General features: G+C 39.5%; 1 protein-coding gene across 1 annotated transcript in view; it reads left to right on the forward strand.

The window, feature by feature from the left end:
• LOC124120969 overlaps positions 1-19,522 on the forward strand; it is a 260,732-nt gene that overhangs the window by 238,140 nt on the left and 3,070 nt on the right. The window contains exons 14-15 of the mRNA XM_048389199.1: positions 15,491-15,601; positions 18,023-19,171. Coding sequence (XP_048245156.1) covers positions 15,491-15,601; positions 18,023-19,171 — 1,260 coding nt within the window. The remainder of the gene's footprint in view (positions 1-15,490; positions 15,602-18,022; positions 19,172-19,522) is intronic.

The following is a 19,522-nucleotide window of genomic DNA, read 5'->3' on the forward strand; positions in this document are numbered from 1 at the left end:
GGGACACGGGTGGCCCAGTCGTCTAAGCCGATGGAATTCGCTATGCAGATGTGTGCCACTGTGTGCCAGAAACCGATAATCATGGGTTCGAATCCAGATTCGCATTCATTGTGTTGCTGTTTGTCACAATCAAATCCGTGCTTGTGGCAAAGGCCACGTGCATTGTAGAAACATTCAATTATCTGTTTATCAATATCCCCTTTTCTAGTTGTAATAAATGCTTCATGTTTGATATTTGGTTTACATTTTAGATTCTCGAAGACACATGAGCTTGAAGATCGACATTTGTGAAATGGCCTTAACTTCTGGACACTGATGTACACTTGCTGTGGACTTGACACGGATTGTGACCGTTTCCCCATTCATGTTGATTGTTGGTTGTTTCACTCAAAGTGTACGAAAATGAAGCATGTCTTTGTGTATGACTGTTTCTGTTTGTTTGTTGTTGAACTGCGCTCTGGAGTCGGGATCAGACAGTCCAGTGATTGACATCATGAACATTGATCTAGGCAATTTGGTACGATGACATGCATCAACTAAGTCAGGAAGACTGACACACGATCCCGTTAGTCGCCCCTCATGAGAAGCATTTGCTATGGACCTGGCACCGAATGTTTCCCCATTCATGTTGATTGTTTGCTGTTTTACTCACAGTGTATAACAAGGAAGCATATCTATGTGTATGGCTGTTTCTGTTTGTTTGTTTTTGAACTCTGCACTGTCGCCCCTTATGACAAACACGGGTTTCTGAAGACCCATTCTAACCCGGATCTTCACGGGAGTATTATGCTTCCAGAGGCTAGACATGTATTTGTTGCTGTCGTCAATCAACTTCGGTTATAAAGAACATGACAAAACAGAGTGTTTGTTTATTTGTTGTTTAACGCCACACTCCACAGTAGTACAACCATCACGAGCACCGATCCATGCAACTGGAATACGATGACATGCATCAATCAAGTCAGCGAGCCCGACCGGCCGATCCCCTTAGTCGCCTCTCTTGCCTGGGACCCATTTTCTTACCCTGGAGCCACACTGATTTAATTCAGTTTCTTAATTTCAAGTTGAGAAAAAACCATATGTCTAATGCAATGCACCTACAACCTGGCCTCAGTTCTATGATAAAGAGATCTGACCAATGTAGGACAACATTTGATAAGAAAAGATAATTCCAAAGCATGACAGTTGCAGTGAATTTTAATAATGACTGACAACAATGTTATACACATATTGATAAGACTATGTCAAAGTTATTCTCAGTGCAAACTCTTTCAAAAGTGACACAAAGTTTGCTTACCTTGTAGCTTGTTAAAAAATCATAGTCTCAGAAAAATACATTTAATTTCTCTCTATTGCTTATGACATTGGAAGTGATGCAGTGCTTTGAAAATAAAGTCATAACAAAATTGTTTTTGATACCTTGAGGGAAAATTGGCAGATATGTTTTAATCTCAATACAAATTATTTATTTGTATATATTTAGTATATTAATAAAAATATACAAGTAACAAACTTGAATCCATTCAAGGCAACAATTTGACTATGCATTGTTTTTTAACCCTGAGTATGACGTACACGTATCAAAATAACAAACCAACATCATCAACTTGTCCTGGTATAAGGAGAATATGCCAAGGTCACAGCAGGAATAACAAGACATCAATCATGCGATCATATTGTTTTACATACACAGCTAAATGTGATCACATTGTAAGTGCTGTTTAACAGACACAGTTAAAATGATCACGTTGTTACTGTTGTTAAACATACAGTTAAATATGATCACACTGATAGTTTTGTAAAGCATACATAGCTAAATGTCATCACATTGTTAATGTTGTTTAACATAAACAACTAAATGTGATCACATTGCTCATGCTGTTTCATATACACAGCCACGGAGTCTGGACTAACGAAGTTTCTCTGTACATCTAAATCTACCACTACATACCAAGGATCATGACTCTATCCAGAACTGAGTTTTCTTCCCTGTGCCCTTGATTAGATACTGACATTGACGGGTCTGTAGTCAACTGTAAAAATACCTAAATATATAGCATGTCAGCTGTCAGCTGTCGTATATCACAGATTGGGATTGAATTGAACACCAGTGTATTGTATATGTTTTCAGACAGCTCCAGCACCACTACACAACACTCCTGACGGTAACGAACTGATTCTTTCGGTGACACGGACTACATTACATACATGTAGATGCTTGGTATTCATACTCTGGTGGAAAACTGAGGCGTACATAAAATATATATAGCCCATTGTCAATACACAACACAGCGTCTACTGGCAAAGTTAGCAGGTGTGATCGATAGAATCCACTGAGCAACGTACTGCCTAGATCCTCATAACAGAGTTTCTTACTTCAACGTGGAAGTCAAAATATCATATCGTGGTAAAATATCATAAAATCATGGTAGACAGAGAGTATCAGTTAATGACATTGACTGGTCTGTGGTTTTGTGAAAGTATGTAGATATTTATAGCGACAGATTGTATCTTTACAATCTTTCATTCTCAGTTGCATCGTGCACTCCTCACATAATCGTTTTTCATGACATTCTGAACAATGGATAACGTCATCTTCAGTTATTCATAAGCCTGAGTCAATGTGATGGTACATTGCTTGATGGGCCTCTTTGCAAACAAGGATTTTTTTATTTGCATTCATGTTTCCATAAAGCGAATGAAAGAGGCCATGTACGCTCACTCACAGACTACGGTTTCCTCATTGGCTAAAAATATTATGGAAGAGGCTTGTGTTGCATCTTTGAAGTTATTATTGTTGTTAGATGTATATGAAACAGTTGATTTCAATTTGTTTTCTGTTTACTGGAGCATATTCATAAGCATAAAACTGGTGTGCACACTTTGCGTACATCCGCTACAGTGCACACTGAAGTTTATGTTAATACTTCCATATCTAATTTTTTTTTTTAAGTCAAGTAATACTGTATACAAACACTATCCAGATGTGGCCAACTGATCAACATGACACGTCAAGAGTTACTTCCCTTCCCTTTGGAATATACTTGGGAGAGGTGGGGAGTCGGTTGGGTGCACAACCCTGTTTTTAAAAATGTGAAGCGCATGGTTCATGCTTTCCTTACCTTGTCTATGCAGGAAGGCCTTGATGTCTTTGAAGGCTGGTTGCAGTCATTCTTGATGCAGATTTGAGCCAATCTCAAACAGATCTGAAACCAAAATGGCAGAATTATTCTATAGAACATATTAATGACTTATCTTTTGATAAGGATATTGGGGATATCGAGATGTGCATTGAATCTGATATTCAGCCTAAAGTTGGCAGCAAACATCAATAATAATTCCAAATCTGCACTAGAATAATGTTAACGTACTAATGTTTCGCCTGTGTGGAGGTGACTTTTATTTCACGGATAACCAATATAGAGGAAGAGACTGTCGTTTTACATTATTGCTTGAATGCATGTTAAAATATAATGTTCAAATACGTCTGAACGTAGGTAAATATTAATCCCAATCCCAAAATCCATATTATAACACAATAAACATAATTTTATTCAGCAACATTAATTCATCAGGGAGATTAGAATCCCATGAAATAATTCCTTCATGGGTTCGTACTAGCATCTGTACTGAAATGATGCAGTTGAAAAATAAACAAGTTCAAATTCATCAGTCAAATATGTCGTCTAATACTACAACTCCTAAAATGTCATTTGAAGATATTTTGTTCAAAGAGTGATTATTCATTGCTATATAATGTGCAGAATTTGATGACTTGTTTTATGTGATGAAATTGCTAATACAGCTGACACGGCTAAGTAAAATGTTGATATTGTTTGAAGAATTATTGATGACACTCCACATTTGCAAACATTCAGCCATGAAACCAAAGATGTGGAAACAAGGTGATATTATTTGGCAATTACTCATTTTCTGACATATAAACAATAGGTTTTAGTGAAATACCTTGCAACTCTCATTGGCATTGTTATTCTTCGCCATTTAATAAATTGATACAATTAATAGGACAAATAAGAAATGATGTATTATTTTATTGCATCCTTTCTGCTGCTGCACTGACTGCACTACCAACTGACCTCTGCGTTGTGTGACCTTGCAAGGTAGGGGTACTCCTCGCCTATGGCGGCGAGAGTCTTGGCCTTCACTGCAGACCTCTCTAGCAGCTAGTTGAGGAAGAGGAGCAACTGGCAACAATTAATATGAAAAAATAGAAAAAGAGGTATCATTTTATTGCATCCTTTCTGTTGCTGCACTTCCAGCTGACCTCTGCGTTGTGTGACCCTTCCAGGTAAAGGTACTTCTCATCTATGGTGGCGGAGTCCTCGCCTTCACTACAGCAGCTTGTTGGGAGAGTGGAGCAACTGATGTCACGGAAACTCTCCTGGAGGAGTCACAGTCACAGTCAGCAAACATGCAAATGAACATAATCTTGGACCTCAGATAAAATTACAGGAAAGAAGACTGCTAGCAAAGATTTAAATGTGAAGATAATGAGCATTGTAGACAGTAAAATATTAGGTTTGAAAATATATCACAAGTTTTACACCTTTAAGCGGCTGATTCAGAATTTTGAAAAAAGGGAGAGTGGACACTATACACAAGTTATGAACAGACAAAAACACATGGTAAGTCTTGATGTAAGGTATCCGAAAAGGGGAAGGATCTGCCAGTGCATCATTAGCTGATTTCAGCAAGCATCAGCACCCAGTCTAACCCATAGTAGCAATTACAAGTTTAATCATCTTATGGTAAACACATCTGATATGTTGCAAGTCTCGTCATCGAGGTCGACACCAGGCTCGATAACGACCATGAGCTTGTTGAGGAGATTGTCCTAGAGCATAGAACATAGAGCCAGGACATGAATTAAAACAATATCAGAGTACCATGAACACAAGCACACCAGTATCATACAGCCAGGACATGAAAACGAGCAGTATCACCAGTATCACACAGCCAGGTCATGAACGCACGCAATATCACAAGTAACATACAGCCACGATATGATTTCAAACAGTATCATCAGTACCATACAGTAAGGCCATGAACACAATCAGTAACACCAGTACCATACAGTCAGGCCATAAACACCAGCAGTTTCAGCAGTATCATACCACAAGCCCACGAATACCAGCAATATCACCAGTATCTTACAGCCAGCCAGCTCGTCAGCATTCGGTATATTCAGAAGGTTTGTGATCCTATTGAAATACAGCCCAAAAGGAAAAAAACGTCCGGACAGTTTCATACACCCAGATCTTGAACACAAACAATATCACCAGTATCATCCAGTCAGGATATGAATTCAAACAGTATCACCAGTATTATACAGCCAGGCCAAAGACACAAGCAATTTCACCAGTATCATACAGCCAGGTCATGAACACAAACAGTATCACCGGTATCATACCGCAAGCCCACGAATACAAGCAATATCTCCAGTTTCATACACCCAGACCTTGAACACAAACAATATCACCAGTATCATCCAGTCAAGATATGAATTCAAACATTATCACTAGTATCATACACCCACGATATGATTTCAAACATTATCATCAATACCATACAGTAAGGCCATGAACACAAGCAGTGAGTGAGTGAGTGAGTGAGTTATAGTTTTACATCGCATCGGCAATATTGCAGCCATATCGCGATGAGAACAAATTGATTATATTCAAATTTCTGTCGTCAAAGGACAGTAAAACAGTAAGGTAATTATCACAGTGGAGACAGAAAACTTACCTGAGCAATAGTAAAACAAAGACGTTTTCAATACAGTTATTAGAAAGTAAAACCTGGCTAGAGAGCACTGGCGACTAAAGCTAGACCACCTAACTGGGGATCATGGGGACTTACAGTGCTTTTGCTTCCTGCATGATTCCCAGCAGGATGTATGCCATCACTTTGGTCACGAGTGGTTGTATGAAATATTAACCAATATTAAAAAACAAAACACAATAAAGGAATTAAAACACTAGTTGATATTAATTACTTCAATATATATGGACTCACGTGCCACTGTCAGGGGACAATAATTTTACACTGCTTTAACCCCCACAGTGGCACTGCCTACATACATCTCAGTTGACAAAAATATCCAACTATTCTAAAACAATTCAAAATTTATCAAATAATAGTATTTCTTTTAAAAAACCGAGAATTAAATGAGCACTGATATTATAAAAAAGGTCCGTTAAAGATGTTGAATGATAATATTTATCCCTTGTGAGAGAAAAATCAACACAGTCAAGCAAAACATGCTTGACTGTGATTCTCTCATCACAAGGGACACAGAACGGGGGATCCTCACCTTTTAAAAGATACTCGTGGGTATATCGACTGTGTCCAATACGACACCGTTGCAAAACAACTTCATCATGTCTTGAAGGGCAACCCAAGTAGGTATACCCTATTGATGGTTTTATAACATTAAGTTTATTGATACCCACTTGGGTGTTCCACTTCGTTTGCATCAGATCATTGATGTAGCATCTAATTACTGGCTTGTAATCACTGTATGGTAAAAGTAGTGGCGTTACTGATTTGGAGAGGGCTGCCTTTGCAGCAGTATCAGCCATAGTGTTACCAGCGATGCCAACATGACTGGGCAACCAGCAAAAGACGATGTCGTATTGGGCAGTGGCGAGAACATTATTCAATTCTAAAATGTCAAGTATTAACGGATGATTTGAAGAACAATTATGTATTGCCTGAAGGCATGACAAGGAATCAGAAAAGATGATGAACCGTTGAGATGATTGGTTTTGAATGAAGTCCAAAGCTATAAGAATAGCATTGGCCTCAGCTGTAAAAATAGAGCTATTATCTGGGATTCTAGAAGACACCCTTTTAGATCCAATGACAGTAGCATTTGAAACCTTGCCACCATCCTTGGAGCCATCAGTAAAAATAGAGCGATGGGTATCATATTTTGACCGCAACTGGGCATATTCTTGTTGATAAATCAACTGGTTTGTATCAGCTTTTTTAAGGGTAGTTAGTGTCAGGTCTACCTCTGGTTTGACTAGTTGCCAAGGAGGTGTAGACAGTAACCGGTATGGTGAGATAGTAGAAAGATCAATAGTAGCTGCGGTAATATGTGGCTTAATTCTGAACCCTAGAGGGGGAACAAGCTTTGGTTTTGATTGAAATAGATTTTCATACATGGGATTAAACACACAGTCGTATGCTGGATTCGACGGATTAGAGTATAATTTAGTCACATATTGCAATGAAAGTTTAATTCGACGTTGTTTAAGAGATGGCTCGTCTGCCTCTACATATAAACTGTCAACTGGTGAAGTTCTAAAGGCACCAAGACATAGCCTCAGGCCTTGATGATGTACTGAATCCAATAATTTTAAGTTGCTTTTACAGGCCCCACCATAAATGATGGAGCCATAATCGAGTTTGGAACGGATGAGAGAACGATATAAATGAAGGAGAGTTGTCCGATCCCCTCCCCATTTTGAATGAGAAACAACTTTCAACAAGTCAATTGCCTTCAGACATTTAGTCTTCAGATATTTTATATGTGGTAAAAATGTTAGATGATTATCAAATATAATACCCAAGAACTTGGCTTCCTTGACAACTTTAATAGGAAAACCAGCCAAAAACAGTTCAGGGTCCGTATGCGGTTTATATTTGCGGCAAAAATGGATACAGTTTGTTTTGACTTTAGAGAACTTGAAGCCATTCACTAGACACCATTTATGTATTTTATTAAGGCATAATTGTAGCTGTCTTTCAATAGTGTGCATATTTTTACCACGACAAGATATATTAAAATCATCTACGAAAAGTGACCCATCCACTGCATCACTTAAAACCTTTGAAAGACTATTGATTTTAACACTAAATAGAGTAACTGACAATATACTTCCTTGTGGGACACCCTGATCCTGATTATAATGGTCAGACAGGGTTGAACCCACTCGGACTTGAAATTGCCTGCCCGCTAAAAACTGTGATATAAAATGTGGTAAGCGGCCTCTCAGACCAAAGTCGTGTAAATCTTTTAAAATGCCATGCTTCCAGGTAGTGTCGTAAGCTTTCTCAAGATCGAAAAAAATTGACACAGCATGTTGTTTGTTAACAACAGCATTTTTAACAAACGATTCCAATCGTACTAAATGATCTATAGTACTTCGATTATTGCGAAAACCACATTGGATATTTGTTAGTAGGTTATTGGTTTCTAAGAACCAAACCAATCTATTATTTACCATTCGCTCCATGGTTTTACAGACACAACTGGTTAAAGATATAGGACGGTAATTGGATGGATCTGTATGATCCCGACCCGGCTTTGGGATAGGGACTACAATGGCATTATGCCAAGAAGTGGTCAAATATATCTAATAGTGTTTCTAGACATGAATCAGGCAAATGTTTCAGGAGCTGATAGTGAATATTATCAGCACCAGCCGCTGTATCGTGAGCTTGCCCTAGGGCTGTATGTAGCTCATGGAAGGAAAAGACTTCATTATAGTCTTCCCCGTTATCAGAGTTAAAATTAACATGTTTCTTTTCCTGTTGTTTCTGATATTTTATGAATTCAGGGGCATAATTAGACGATGACGAATGTTTTGCCAATGTTTCACCAAGTTTATTGGCAATGTCTGATTTATCAGTTAATAACTGATCACCTTCCTTCAAATGGTGAACAGAAGATTTTGATCCTTTGCCTTTAATTTTTTGTATCATGTTCCATACTTTGGATATAGGAGTACGGGAATTTATTTTGGAGACGTAGGTCCTCCAAGATTGACGCTTATTTTCTTTATAAGCCCGCCTGGCTTTTGCATTTGTAATTTTTACTTGATCTAAATTATGAACTGTGGGATGTCGGCGGAAGTACTTTTCCGCTTTCTTCCTACACTTCCGTGCCTGTTTACATTCGTAGGTAAACCACGGTTTGCGAATATGAGGAATTGCAGAGGACTTAGGAATTGTTTGATCAGCTATTTCATTGAGCTGATCTGAAAACAATTGAATCGGATCTTCAACATTTTGAAAATGATGAGGGGTTAATTTTGCAGTGCACAATATTTCATATAATGACCAATCGGCCTTCTTAAAATTCCACCTGGATGTCGAGTTTTCAGGATTCGGGTTCACAGCTTTAAGAATAGTGGGAAAGTGATCACTTCCGCAGAGGTCATCATGGACCGACCAGTCAAATTCATTAAATAGATTTGAATCTGTGAGAGACAGATCAAGAGATGAGTACGATCCAGTGGCAGGATGTAAATAAGTGTTTGAATCATCATTACAGATACATAAATTATTATCTGAAATGAATTCCTCAAGGATTTTCCCTTCATTGTTTGTGGTAACACTTCCCCATAAAGGGTTGTGCCCATTCAAATCACCCACGATGATGCATGGCTTGGGTAGCTGATCATATAGATTTTGAAGATCTGTTTGTCGAAGCATAGTGGATGGAGGAATATACAAGGAACACAGAGTAAAGACAACGTTCAAAGTTAAACGAACAGCAACAGCTTGAAGATTTAAATTGATAGAAACAGGGCTGTGAATCACGCCCTGTCTCACCAAAATAGATGACCCTCCAGTTGCTTTGTCGCCTGGGGGAGAATATGAATGATGACAGTTATACTGCCTAATATCAAATTTGTCAGTACTTTTAAGGTATGTCTCCTGTAGACATAAAGCGGACGGTTTAAAATCCTGTATCAATAATTGAATGTCATTAAAATTATTTCTAAGTCCTCTGCAATTCCATTGGATTAGGTTATTGGATGGAGTCACGGTGGTTCAATAGGTGACCTCTCACGTGGTCGTGAGGAAGAAGGATTTCTACCTCTGTCTTCGGAAGACAGGGTCACCTCCATATCCAGAGGTCCAAACGAGTTAGTAAGAGGTACCTCAGGAGGAGATGCGCTTCTTTGAGTTTGTTTTTTGTTTTGTCTTTTCCTTTCCTTTTTTTGAATATTTGCATGTTCAGTTCTTTGTGCAGGCTGACGTGTAGACTGACTGGCAGGCTGCTGTGCAGGCTCGCTTGGAGGCTGAATAACTGTGTCAGATGATGATGTAGATGTTCCTTTATTCTGACTCATGGATGCCATTTTAAGGGGCTGATCAGAGTGGACCCAAGTAAGATCTGTCTGACATGTGATAGAATTAGTTGGAGTGGAACGGGATACTGCAGCAGAATAAGATAAGTTTGATGTAGTTGTTGGAAGCGTGGGAACAACCAGCTTTCGTGCATCATGATAAGTGATGTTGTTGGTATGTTTTAATTTAAGGATTTTAGATTCTAAAATCCAAACAGGGCAAGATTTTGAAGAGGCCATGTGATGACCATCACAATTTTTACACTTAAGGTCCTCGCTGCAGTCTGAGCTGTCATGGCTCCCACTACATCGTTGACAAACTGGGGATCTAGTGCAATATTTCGATCCATGGCCGAACTTTTGGCATTTAAAGCACATACACCTCCACTCCAATATTCATGTAGCCAGCTTTGATCGATGTAGGAAGAGTAGGTCTCGAAAAGGTAAAAAGATAGGTATTTGTTTGAACAACATCTCCATCTTGCTTCCTGGTAAACCTTTTGACGGCAGTTACACCTTGTTGTCCTAATTCTGAAACAATCTCCTGCTCTGACATGTCAGACAGACAACGGGTCCAGTCACGCACAATGCCACGGCAAGAGTTAAGTGTTCTGTGCTCAGACACAGCAACCTCAATATTGGCTAACAATTTGACAGATAGTAGATTGAGAGATTGCTGTTTCTTTGCACATTCAACCAGGAGGGAACTACTACGTTGACGAGTCACGTTCTTCACCTCTCCACAAATTCCGGAAATGGCTTTCGATACAGCAAACGGATTGAGTTTGATAGGTTGTTTATCAAGGGTCTCTATTACTAGGAATCGAGCCCAGGTATCGATATGTTGAGATACATCATCAGTTTCTGCATCAACATCTAAATGTCTTCGTTTTGGACGGTTGGAACCAGACAATTGAAGGGCCATGGTGAAAGGAAAATATTTCAGCACCCCTGCTCCCCACCCACCATCGAGCACCAACAAGGGCAGTGTTACATTGCATCGGATCTCCAGCATGCAAACACCAGGGATACAGGGGTGTTATACTCCAGCAAATATGACATGCATAGCTACATTTGTCTACAAAGTTGACTGCCAGACTGGTTCTGCCCATAACAATAAACTAGAGACATATAGAATACAGTGGTCAACATTACCAGATTGGCCCATGAGCCACCGCCTTCTGGCATTAGACTCTAGGCAATTTGTAACATAAATAAGTTGTGAGTTCAAATATGTAATATATTGGCCAAGACCAAACAATATATTTATAAAAATCACGAGTGTGCATACACAATTTAATGCACAGGGCTTGGCATGACCAGCCGATTGATAGGACCGGGCCCATCCTACCACCCGTCTAGGCGAAGTAAGGGTCAAAGTAGTGTGTTGGGCAAAGGAACACTGTTCCTGGAACCAGTGCCCTCAACTACCAGACTCCCGTCCTCCGCCGACACAGGGACGCAACCCACGGCAAACAGGTTGCCCATTTTAGTCGCCTCATACGACCAGCAATGGGAGGCTGTGGAAATATTCTGCCCCGGTTCCACACAGGGGAAGAGCGATTAGCGTTACCCAGCACTCACCACGAGGAGGTTGCTCTTCACGAGTGCCAACACAAGCAGTAACACCAGTACCATACTGTCAGGCCATGAACACAAGCAGTAACACCAGTACCATGCAGTCAGGCCATAAACACCAGCAGTATCACCAGTTTCATACCACAAGCCCATGAATACAAACAGTATCACCAGTATCTTACAGCCAGCCAGCCAGCCAGCCAGCCAGCATTCGGTATATTCAGAAGGTTTGTGATCCTATTGAAATACAGCCGTAAAGGAAAAAAACGTACGGACATTTCGATCTCACGCAAGTTTCAGCGTACAGACATACATCAAGGTCTGTTGTCATGTGAGATATGCGACTAAGGTGTTTGAATTGGTTGGTGTCCGAAACAATTATTCAACAGATTGAAATAAAATAGTCAGGTTTCAGGTGTCTCCGCTGTTATGAAACTTTTGAATGGTTTCAGCATGTATAAAGTTGTAAACAAGCTACATTGTAAAGGGTTAAAATTCAAAAGAACTACGAAATGCTCTCATGTATCCACACGAACAATGCTAGTGTCATCGCCGGGCATGGGACACGAATTGACTGCAAAAGAAATCTGCTCGTTTCAAAACGTAGCGTTTTAATGATTGAAATATGATTTATACTTGAAAGTGATGTCTTTTAAATTACACTTGAAATTGTTAGTCCTGTGTGAATAACCCCTTGATTTTATCGTATGCCTATAAACCACTCAACAGTAAGAACACTGTGAACATACAGAAAGACATTATTGACATTTAAATTCACTCACCCATGATGGACTAGCTAAATAAATACAACCTGTCAGTTTGAGTGTGTATTTGTATAAAGCTATTGAAATTTAAAAGAAGTTGAATTACATCAATGTATTCGCTTATGTTGGTCGGTAATAACACAACTACTTTGGTGAAATCTGAAGTATCTACTCTCTTTTATTGAGACAACCCCCTCCTAATCCGAAATAAGCAAGACACTTGCATGACTGATTTCTAGACAACTTCGCACGACGCCCCAGTGGGAGATCAATGAAAAATAAGTTTGTCACAATTCTGCGAATGAAGAGTCTCTTCCCTTCAAAACTTCTTTTTGAATCTAGTTCAAATTACACGACTCTATAATAGCCGTTCAGTCCAGTAACCCATGAGCGTAGGAAGTTATGTGCGAAGTAACTTATACATATGGAGATAATGACGTCACTTCTAATACTAATGGGTGAGTATGGTTTTACGCCGTATTCCAGCAACATCACGGCGGTACACCGGAAATGGGCTTAACACATTGAACCCATGTGAGGAATCGAACCCGCGTGACGAGCGACCGCTTAAATTACTAGGCTACCCCATCACCCCACTTCTAATACGAAGCTGTACATGTCAAACATAAGTTATGCACAACTTACACACACGTTATACACAAGTTAAAGACAAGTTAGAACTCATATGTTGGGAATAGCACATGTTGATAGACAATAACAGTAATGTCTTATGTTTGGGACACATGAGTACACATGATTATTCCTTTGCCTGTACCTGCTGACAATGAACAAGGCCACGCTACATATATTATTGGAAGAGTCATCCGTGATTCACACAATTTAATTGGCTGTTACAGTTGCTTGCGTTCACGTGGTGCATACATAACAGGTTATTCGCAGCCACCCTGCCAGACAGTCACAGCTCTGTGCGGTACAGACTAAGCTCTGTGAAAATGGGACGTTTCATGGAAGTGGCGCTACTCCTGGTGTCCCTTGGAATCGTTGACGGTACGTTTTTATTTGTTGTACTAAACACATTCGTCTTGGCTTAAGCATGCACTCCTGCAGTACAAATAGCAGTAATTTAGCAGGGGTTAATTAGTGTTTAATAATAGGACGATACTTGTACTGGACGAACCCACGTTTAGATATATACGTTGTAGATTGTTTAGAGAACTAAAACAACATTATTTTTTATTATATTATTATTGTTATTATTTTGTATGATGTATTTTTACCATGAAGGTATAATTTGGTATGTAATCAGAAAATTAAGTAAAATATGAAATTATTTCAAGTATATGACCTGTTTTTAAACAAAACTACCTTATGCACAAAATACAAGCACCTTACAGGCCGAAAAACAAGCTAACAAACTAAACAAAGTGTTGTACTGAGGTAAACTTTTTATTTACATGAGTATATTAATATTATATTGCATAATGCTAAACTTGAACACAAGGATGTTTATTTTGTTTGTTTGTTTGTTTGTTGTTTAACGCCGCACTCAAGAATATTTCCGCTATGTAACGGTGGTCTGTAAATAATCGGGTCTGGACCAGACAATCCAATAGACCTACAAAAATCAGTTTTCTTGCCATCTCCAGAAGTTTGGGCCTTGAAGTGGACTTCCTTGTCACATGATGAGTTTGTTAGAATTCACTGAGCCTGAAACTAACAGTCCACCCAAGTGGACATCTCGGGTTGGTTGAAATGTAATTTCTTTGGTTATCACTTTCTTTGTCCCACTACATTTATCGTTTCGTGCCGAAACGCTAGATCTCAATTTGCTATGGTTCACCATTCGTTTCCAGACTTTCAGTGACTCAACATTTGCATCAAATTTATTAGATTTTTTATGGTGTATTTTTTTCATTTCATTATTAGTTTTTTCAAGGGCCTGGCAGCTGACTCACGAACAGGGTCATAGCGAGAAACAAGGCCAGTGACGTGGTAAACCAAACAGAATAAATAGCGTTGTTCGCATCTTTTGGTACAAATTCATTTTTATTACCTTTTGAAGGGAATAACTGAACTCAACTTTGAGTCAATTCAGATGCATCCATTGCGAGGTACCTGGAGTACATATTTTGGAATAGATTTCTGAAAGGTTTGCCAATGGTTGATGATGATGATCTCAGTGTCAGGGTTAAATTTGCCTCTAAGCTGGGGATGTTCATAATTTTAAAGCTTGTTTTTCTTTTCCTGTACCCAGAGACTTTTCCAATTTAGTTTTCTGTTCTATTTCCTTTTCCCAAACAGAAAAAGATACTCCACAGGACCTGATACAGTGAACTGTCTCGTCAACATTTCTTTCCTTCTCTTTTTTTCAACTAGACATTTACCCACGAGGCATGGCTCAAATTCCTTTCAAGCACATCTGTTATTCTAAGTAGTTGATTCAACTCCTCCCCAGGGTAGTTTTGAACTTCAAGGTTAGTACGCGAGGCATGGAGAGGACAATGGGAACATTTGTCTGCACATGTTGTTATGTTCTCTACTGTACGCCTGAGTTCCCCTGTGTCACAGTAACCCCAGGGCCTAGTCACGTCGTGTCTGTCATTCCACATTCTGTATGACTGAAGAGGACGACATCTCATTACATACCCCTACCCCTGTGTGAGTCTGTGAATTGGGGACTTATCAGGTGGAAGAGTAGCTCTAAAACCATGTGACTTTGCCAGTTGAAACAGCATGTTACATTAAGAGTATAAAGCATTCCAAGATGGCGCATTTCAGATAGAGTCTGTACAAGAGATGGAATGCACAAACGAGTCTTGATACTTAAAGAATAGTACAAGAAAGTCATAAGTATAGATTATAATTATGTGATTGTGGGGATTATGTATTTTCCACATGCGTGAATCAGACATCAAATAGATTTCCCGAAAATTCGCAAGCTATCGGAGTTTTGTTGAAAAATGATACGCGAGTATACGATATTAATATTAGCTGTTTTCATCTGAAAAAGAATGTTATGTGAAAACTCGGACTAGCAACTCTGAATAAAGTATCTAGAGCTGCAAGATAATTTCTGTTTAGGATCAACAACTCCCATGACACAATCCCCGGCCTCAACACCTGCAGGTGTATCAACACTACCCACACCTGTATCCAGCAACTCAGGGACAGGCGGACAAGACTATGCTGAGGGTATAAGTATACACATATCTTCTTTGAGTTTAAAGCCGTTTTGAGCAATATTTCAGTTATATCATGGCGTGTCATGTTGATGTGGGAGGGGAACCCGATGTGATGCAAGTATATACAATGTAAGGAAATAACAAATATGTATTTCAAAGTCGTCATCCTAAAATATAACATTCAAAGACTCATAATATATAATCCGGTTATTAAAATCTGTATATCTATTTGAGCTTTGGTAAATTGTATACATTGTCTTTGATCACTGCTTATGGATTATCGTATTGCTGTTTATGATCATGTTGTTAACTTTTTCGGTTGATGTGTCTGTGTGTGTATTATCTGGTGTGTTCTGGGGTGCGACCACCGACATGCCCGATAAGCGGAAGAGCGGTGGCTCGATCCCCTGGTCGCGTAAAACCCAATCGCGGTACTTTAAAGATGGTACTTGTTGTGTCCCTTCCTGTAGACTAAAATCTAGTCTCTGAAATGAACATATCGTACATAAAAAAACAGTTGTTCAGTTATCTTAATAAAAATATAATAAAAAGGAGCCCAGTGACTCTCTTCATATTCAGGTACACAGTATGAGTCCTAATGACACACATTTCTCAGTTTGTTTCTTCATAAGTGCGATCAAGAGTGACACAACAATGACAGTAGCATGGCTTTATTTTCTACTGCCTTGTATAAATAGGGAGAAAGTTCAAATGTCAACGATTTTCCTCTACCGGTTGGAGAGCTAAACAACACATCTTTACCATTTAAATACCTTTCAATGATGAAGCAATAAGCTCATCCATGTTCCTATTTATTCTTACAAGCAGAAAAGAAGAATGGCAATTATTCTTACACAGCAACGTAAAACCTTTAGAAATCTTCCTCTCTCCACACCAGGGTAACAATGAAACAAGTTAAGAATATGTCACTAAGTCTCCAATATAATCCCACATGTTGTCTGGCCAGAGTGAGTTGGCAGGGCCGGAGCGGGAGCGGGAGGTCTTGTCACAGTGTGGGGTCTTGGGGAGTGGGGGACGAGGTTCGCCACATCCTAATACTAAACACTAATGACAGCTAAAGATTTACTGATAATTACAAGCTCTGTGCTCGCTTGTGAATTCAGCAGATTTGTACAGACCCTAATACTGCAGTGATCTAGACTTGCTAAACATTATAGACTTGCATGGGCTGTATTTGATATATATTTGTATCAGGGTCTGTAAGACAGACTATCCCTTCCTGCAGCTCGGCATTATAAGGACTGGTCAGCTCGGAGTCACACACGTGCAAGCACGTTGCTATATAAATGCAATACCATTGAATGCGACGTTAAACCACATTTCACCTCACCTCACATCTCTGAGTGTCGAGATAAACATGTGGAAATAGTTATACATCAATGCAATATTGAAAAAAATTCTGTCAATTATCCCTAAAACAGTATACATTAAATAATGACAGTCGGTCCCTTTAAGTAATAATGAAACAATTTATTGTTATGTACAAATAGTTCCATATAAAATGAAATAGAATTAAAGTCATATAACACATGTGTTTATATTTCCACGCTCGTTTTGAAATACTGAAACCGAAATTGATTATCATGACTCATAGCTCATAACTTAGAACTCGTGATGATCATGAGAAACATACATTATTATGTCACCAACATTTCAACAGATATCATTGATATATTAGACATTAATCAGACACCAGCGTCATGTGTTTAGAGACGGGATACAGGTAAGTCGGGATACAGGAATATGAAGAACGGGTGGTGCTCAACTTTTTTTCTCCAAATGTACGGCGTCTCTCTGATTATGATCACATTCATATCCATAGCAGCAGACATGCAAATAACACTGTTTTCATGTTGGCTTGTTCATACGCTTGCATTCGGTACATGTGACCCCATATTCATACTGACAGTCATATAACGACCAACTGTATCGCGGTAATGTCAATCCAAACGAGAGATAACGTCGTTCAGCGTGGGAATGTTCAGAATGCCCTTAGTTACACTGTCACTGTGACTTACTGAGGAAGTGATGAACGAAACGATGTTATTGACCAGGAACGCGTGAGTAGGTTCTTATTCTCGATGCTGTTGTAGTTGTTTATCAGATCGTATATTACAGGCTGCCATGAATTGAGTAACTGTGCACATTTGCTCTCGTCATATTGTAGTTCTGGATAGATGAGTGTGTTCTTAATATATAGAAGAAATCATGAAAGAGTGATTATTGTCGTTTGGCGAATGATTTAATGACTTTGGATAGCAGTCACATTAACACATATTTGGTTTCTAACCTCACAGTCATGTAAATCACAATGCATAGTGGAGAGAAAATTATCAATTGTCAGAAGCAAGAATGTACCGTTGTTATCCATTCTGAAACCCTACTAACAAACTGTATATACTTCTTCCAGGTGTGAGCTACCTACTGGTATTTTTTCAAGATCAGTTGTTTCTTGGTTATGGAGTTACAGTGGCAGCTGGGGAAACAGGGGGATCCGTCCTCATTGATTATCCACAGCAGGGATATAACGACACAAGGACTGTAAAGCCATACAGGTACACAAATGTTCGGGTAGACCATTCATTGGCTGTATCGGTAGGTGTGGAAACCAAGGCTTTTGTCGTCTACGTCTTTGGTAAGGACATGAGTGTTTACGGAGACATGGGAAACGCAGCATTTTCTCTCCTCCCGATATCTGCCCTAGGTTCCAGGTATGTAGTTTCCGCCTGTCTGGGATACCTGACACAGGCGGTGTTAGTGATAGCTAACCACAAACACAAGACGGACGTGGACATCACGCTGATGCTGGAGGGGAACGCCACCTATGACAACATGACCTACAACGGCGGAGACACGATTCATGTGACTCTAGATGAGTATCAGACCTTCACGATGAAGAGTGACTATGACCTGACTGGAACTGTAATCAACGCAACAAACACTGTAGCTGTGTTCTATGGGGCAATGCAAAACAGTTTTATCCATACCCTGGCGCAACTATTACCTGTAAGACATCATGGGACGGAGTATGTCCTGCATGCAGGTGACCACTCCAATCCAGGCATGAAATACCAGCTACAAGTTATTAGTGACCAGAGCAACACTGCAATTATGTTGAACAATGGATCTACAATCTCTCTTGATGAAAACCGCGTATATCGCCAATACATCGCCTACAATGACAGTCTGTATTTTAATGCCACAAGACCTGTCATGGCAACCCTGTGTACAGACGAACGTTTCGCTGTAGTAGCTCCAGTACCTTATTTCGTAGACAGTGCATTGTTTCCTTTTCGAGGCTGTATAAACATACTGACTAAACAACATGTAACAGATATTGAAGTATTCAGCATGTCTATATATCCTGTTAAAATGAGCCCTGCTACATTGGACTGGGTGGACATCTCCGGCAGTGATTACAAAGCGGGAATAGTTTGTTCAGGTGATGGGTACCTTATCCGCTCTGCCAGCAGATTCGCTGCATATGTGTTTGGATACGACATTGTTAATGAAGGCTACCGTTTCCCTACTGAGCCACCATCTACAGGTGCTGATGCAGGTGAGTTTGAAGATACCTTGAAATTGGAAAAGAATTTAAGCTCAGTATACACATGCCATGTTTACGGTGTAGAGCTGTGTTATTTGTACATTTATCCCTGTATTGAATTTGGAACTGAAAACACCATTAACAGTATGACGCATCTCCATGTTATGATACTCAAGCCATAAGTGGAACCGGTGGTGGTGTTGAGAAACTACACCTTCGCAATTTATGCCCCAGTTTCGCAAAATAACACCACACAAAGCGAACACCACCACCAAGCGAACAACACTCCCTGCCCCTCCCCTGGAGAACTTTTACTGATACAGGCTCGTCCCAAGAGGATGAAATCGGCTGACATTCATGTAA

The sequence above is a fragment of the Haliotis rufescens genome, unplaced genomic scaffold, assembly GCF_023055435.1.
Source record: "Haliotis rufescens isolate VD_foot unplaced genomic scaffold, xgHalRufe1.0.p SCAF_8, whole genome shotgun sequence".
NCBI classification, from domain to species: domain Eukaryota; kingdom Metazoa; phylum Mollusca; class Gastropoda; order Lepetellida; family Haliotidae; genus Haliotis; species Haliotis rufescens.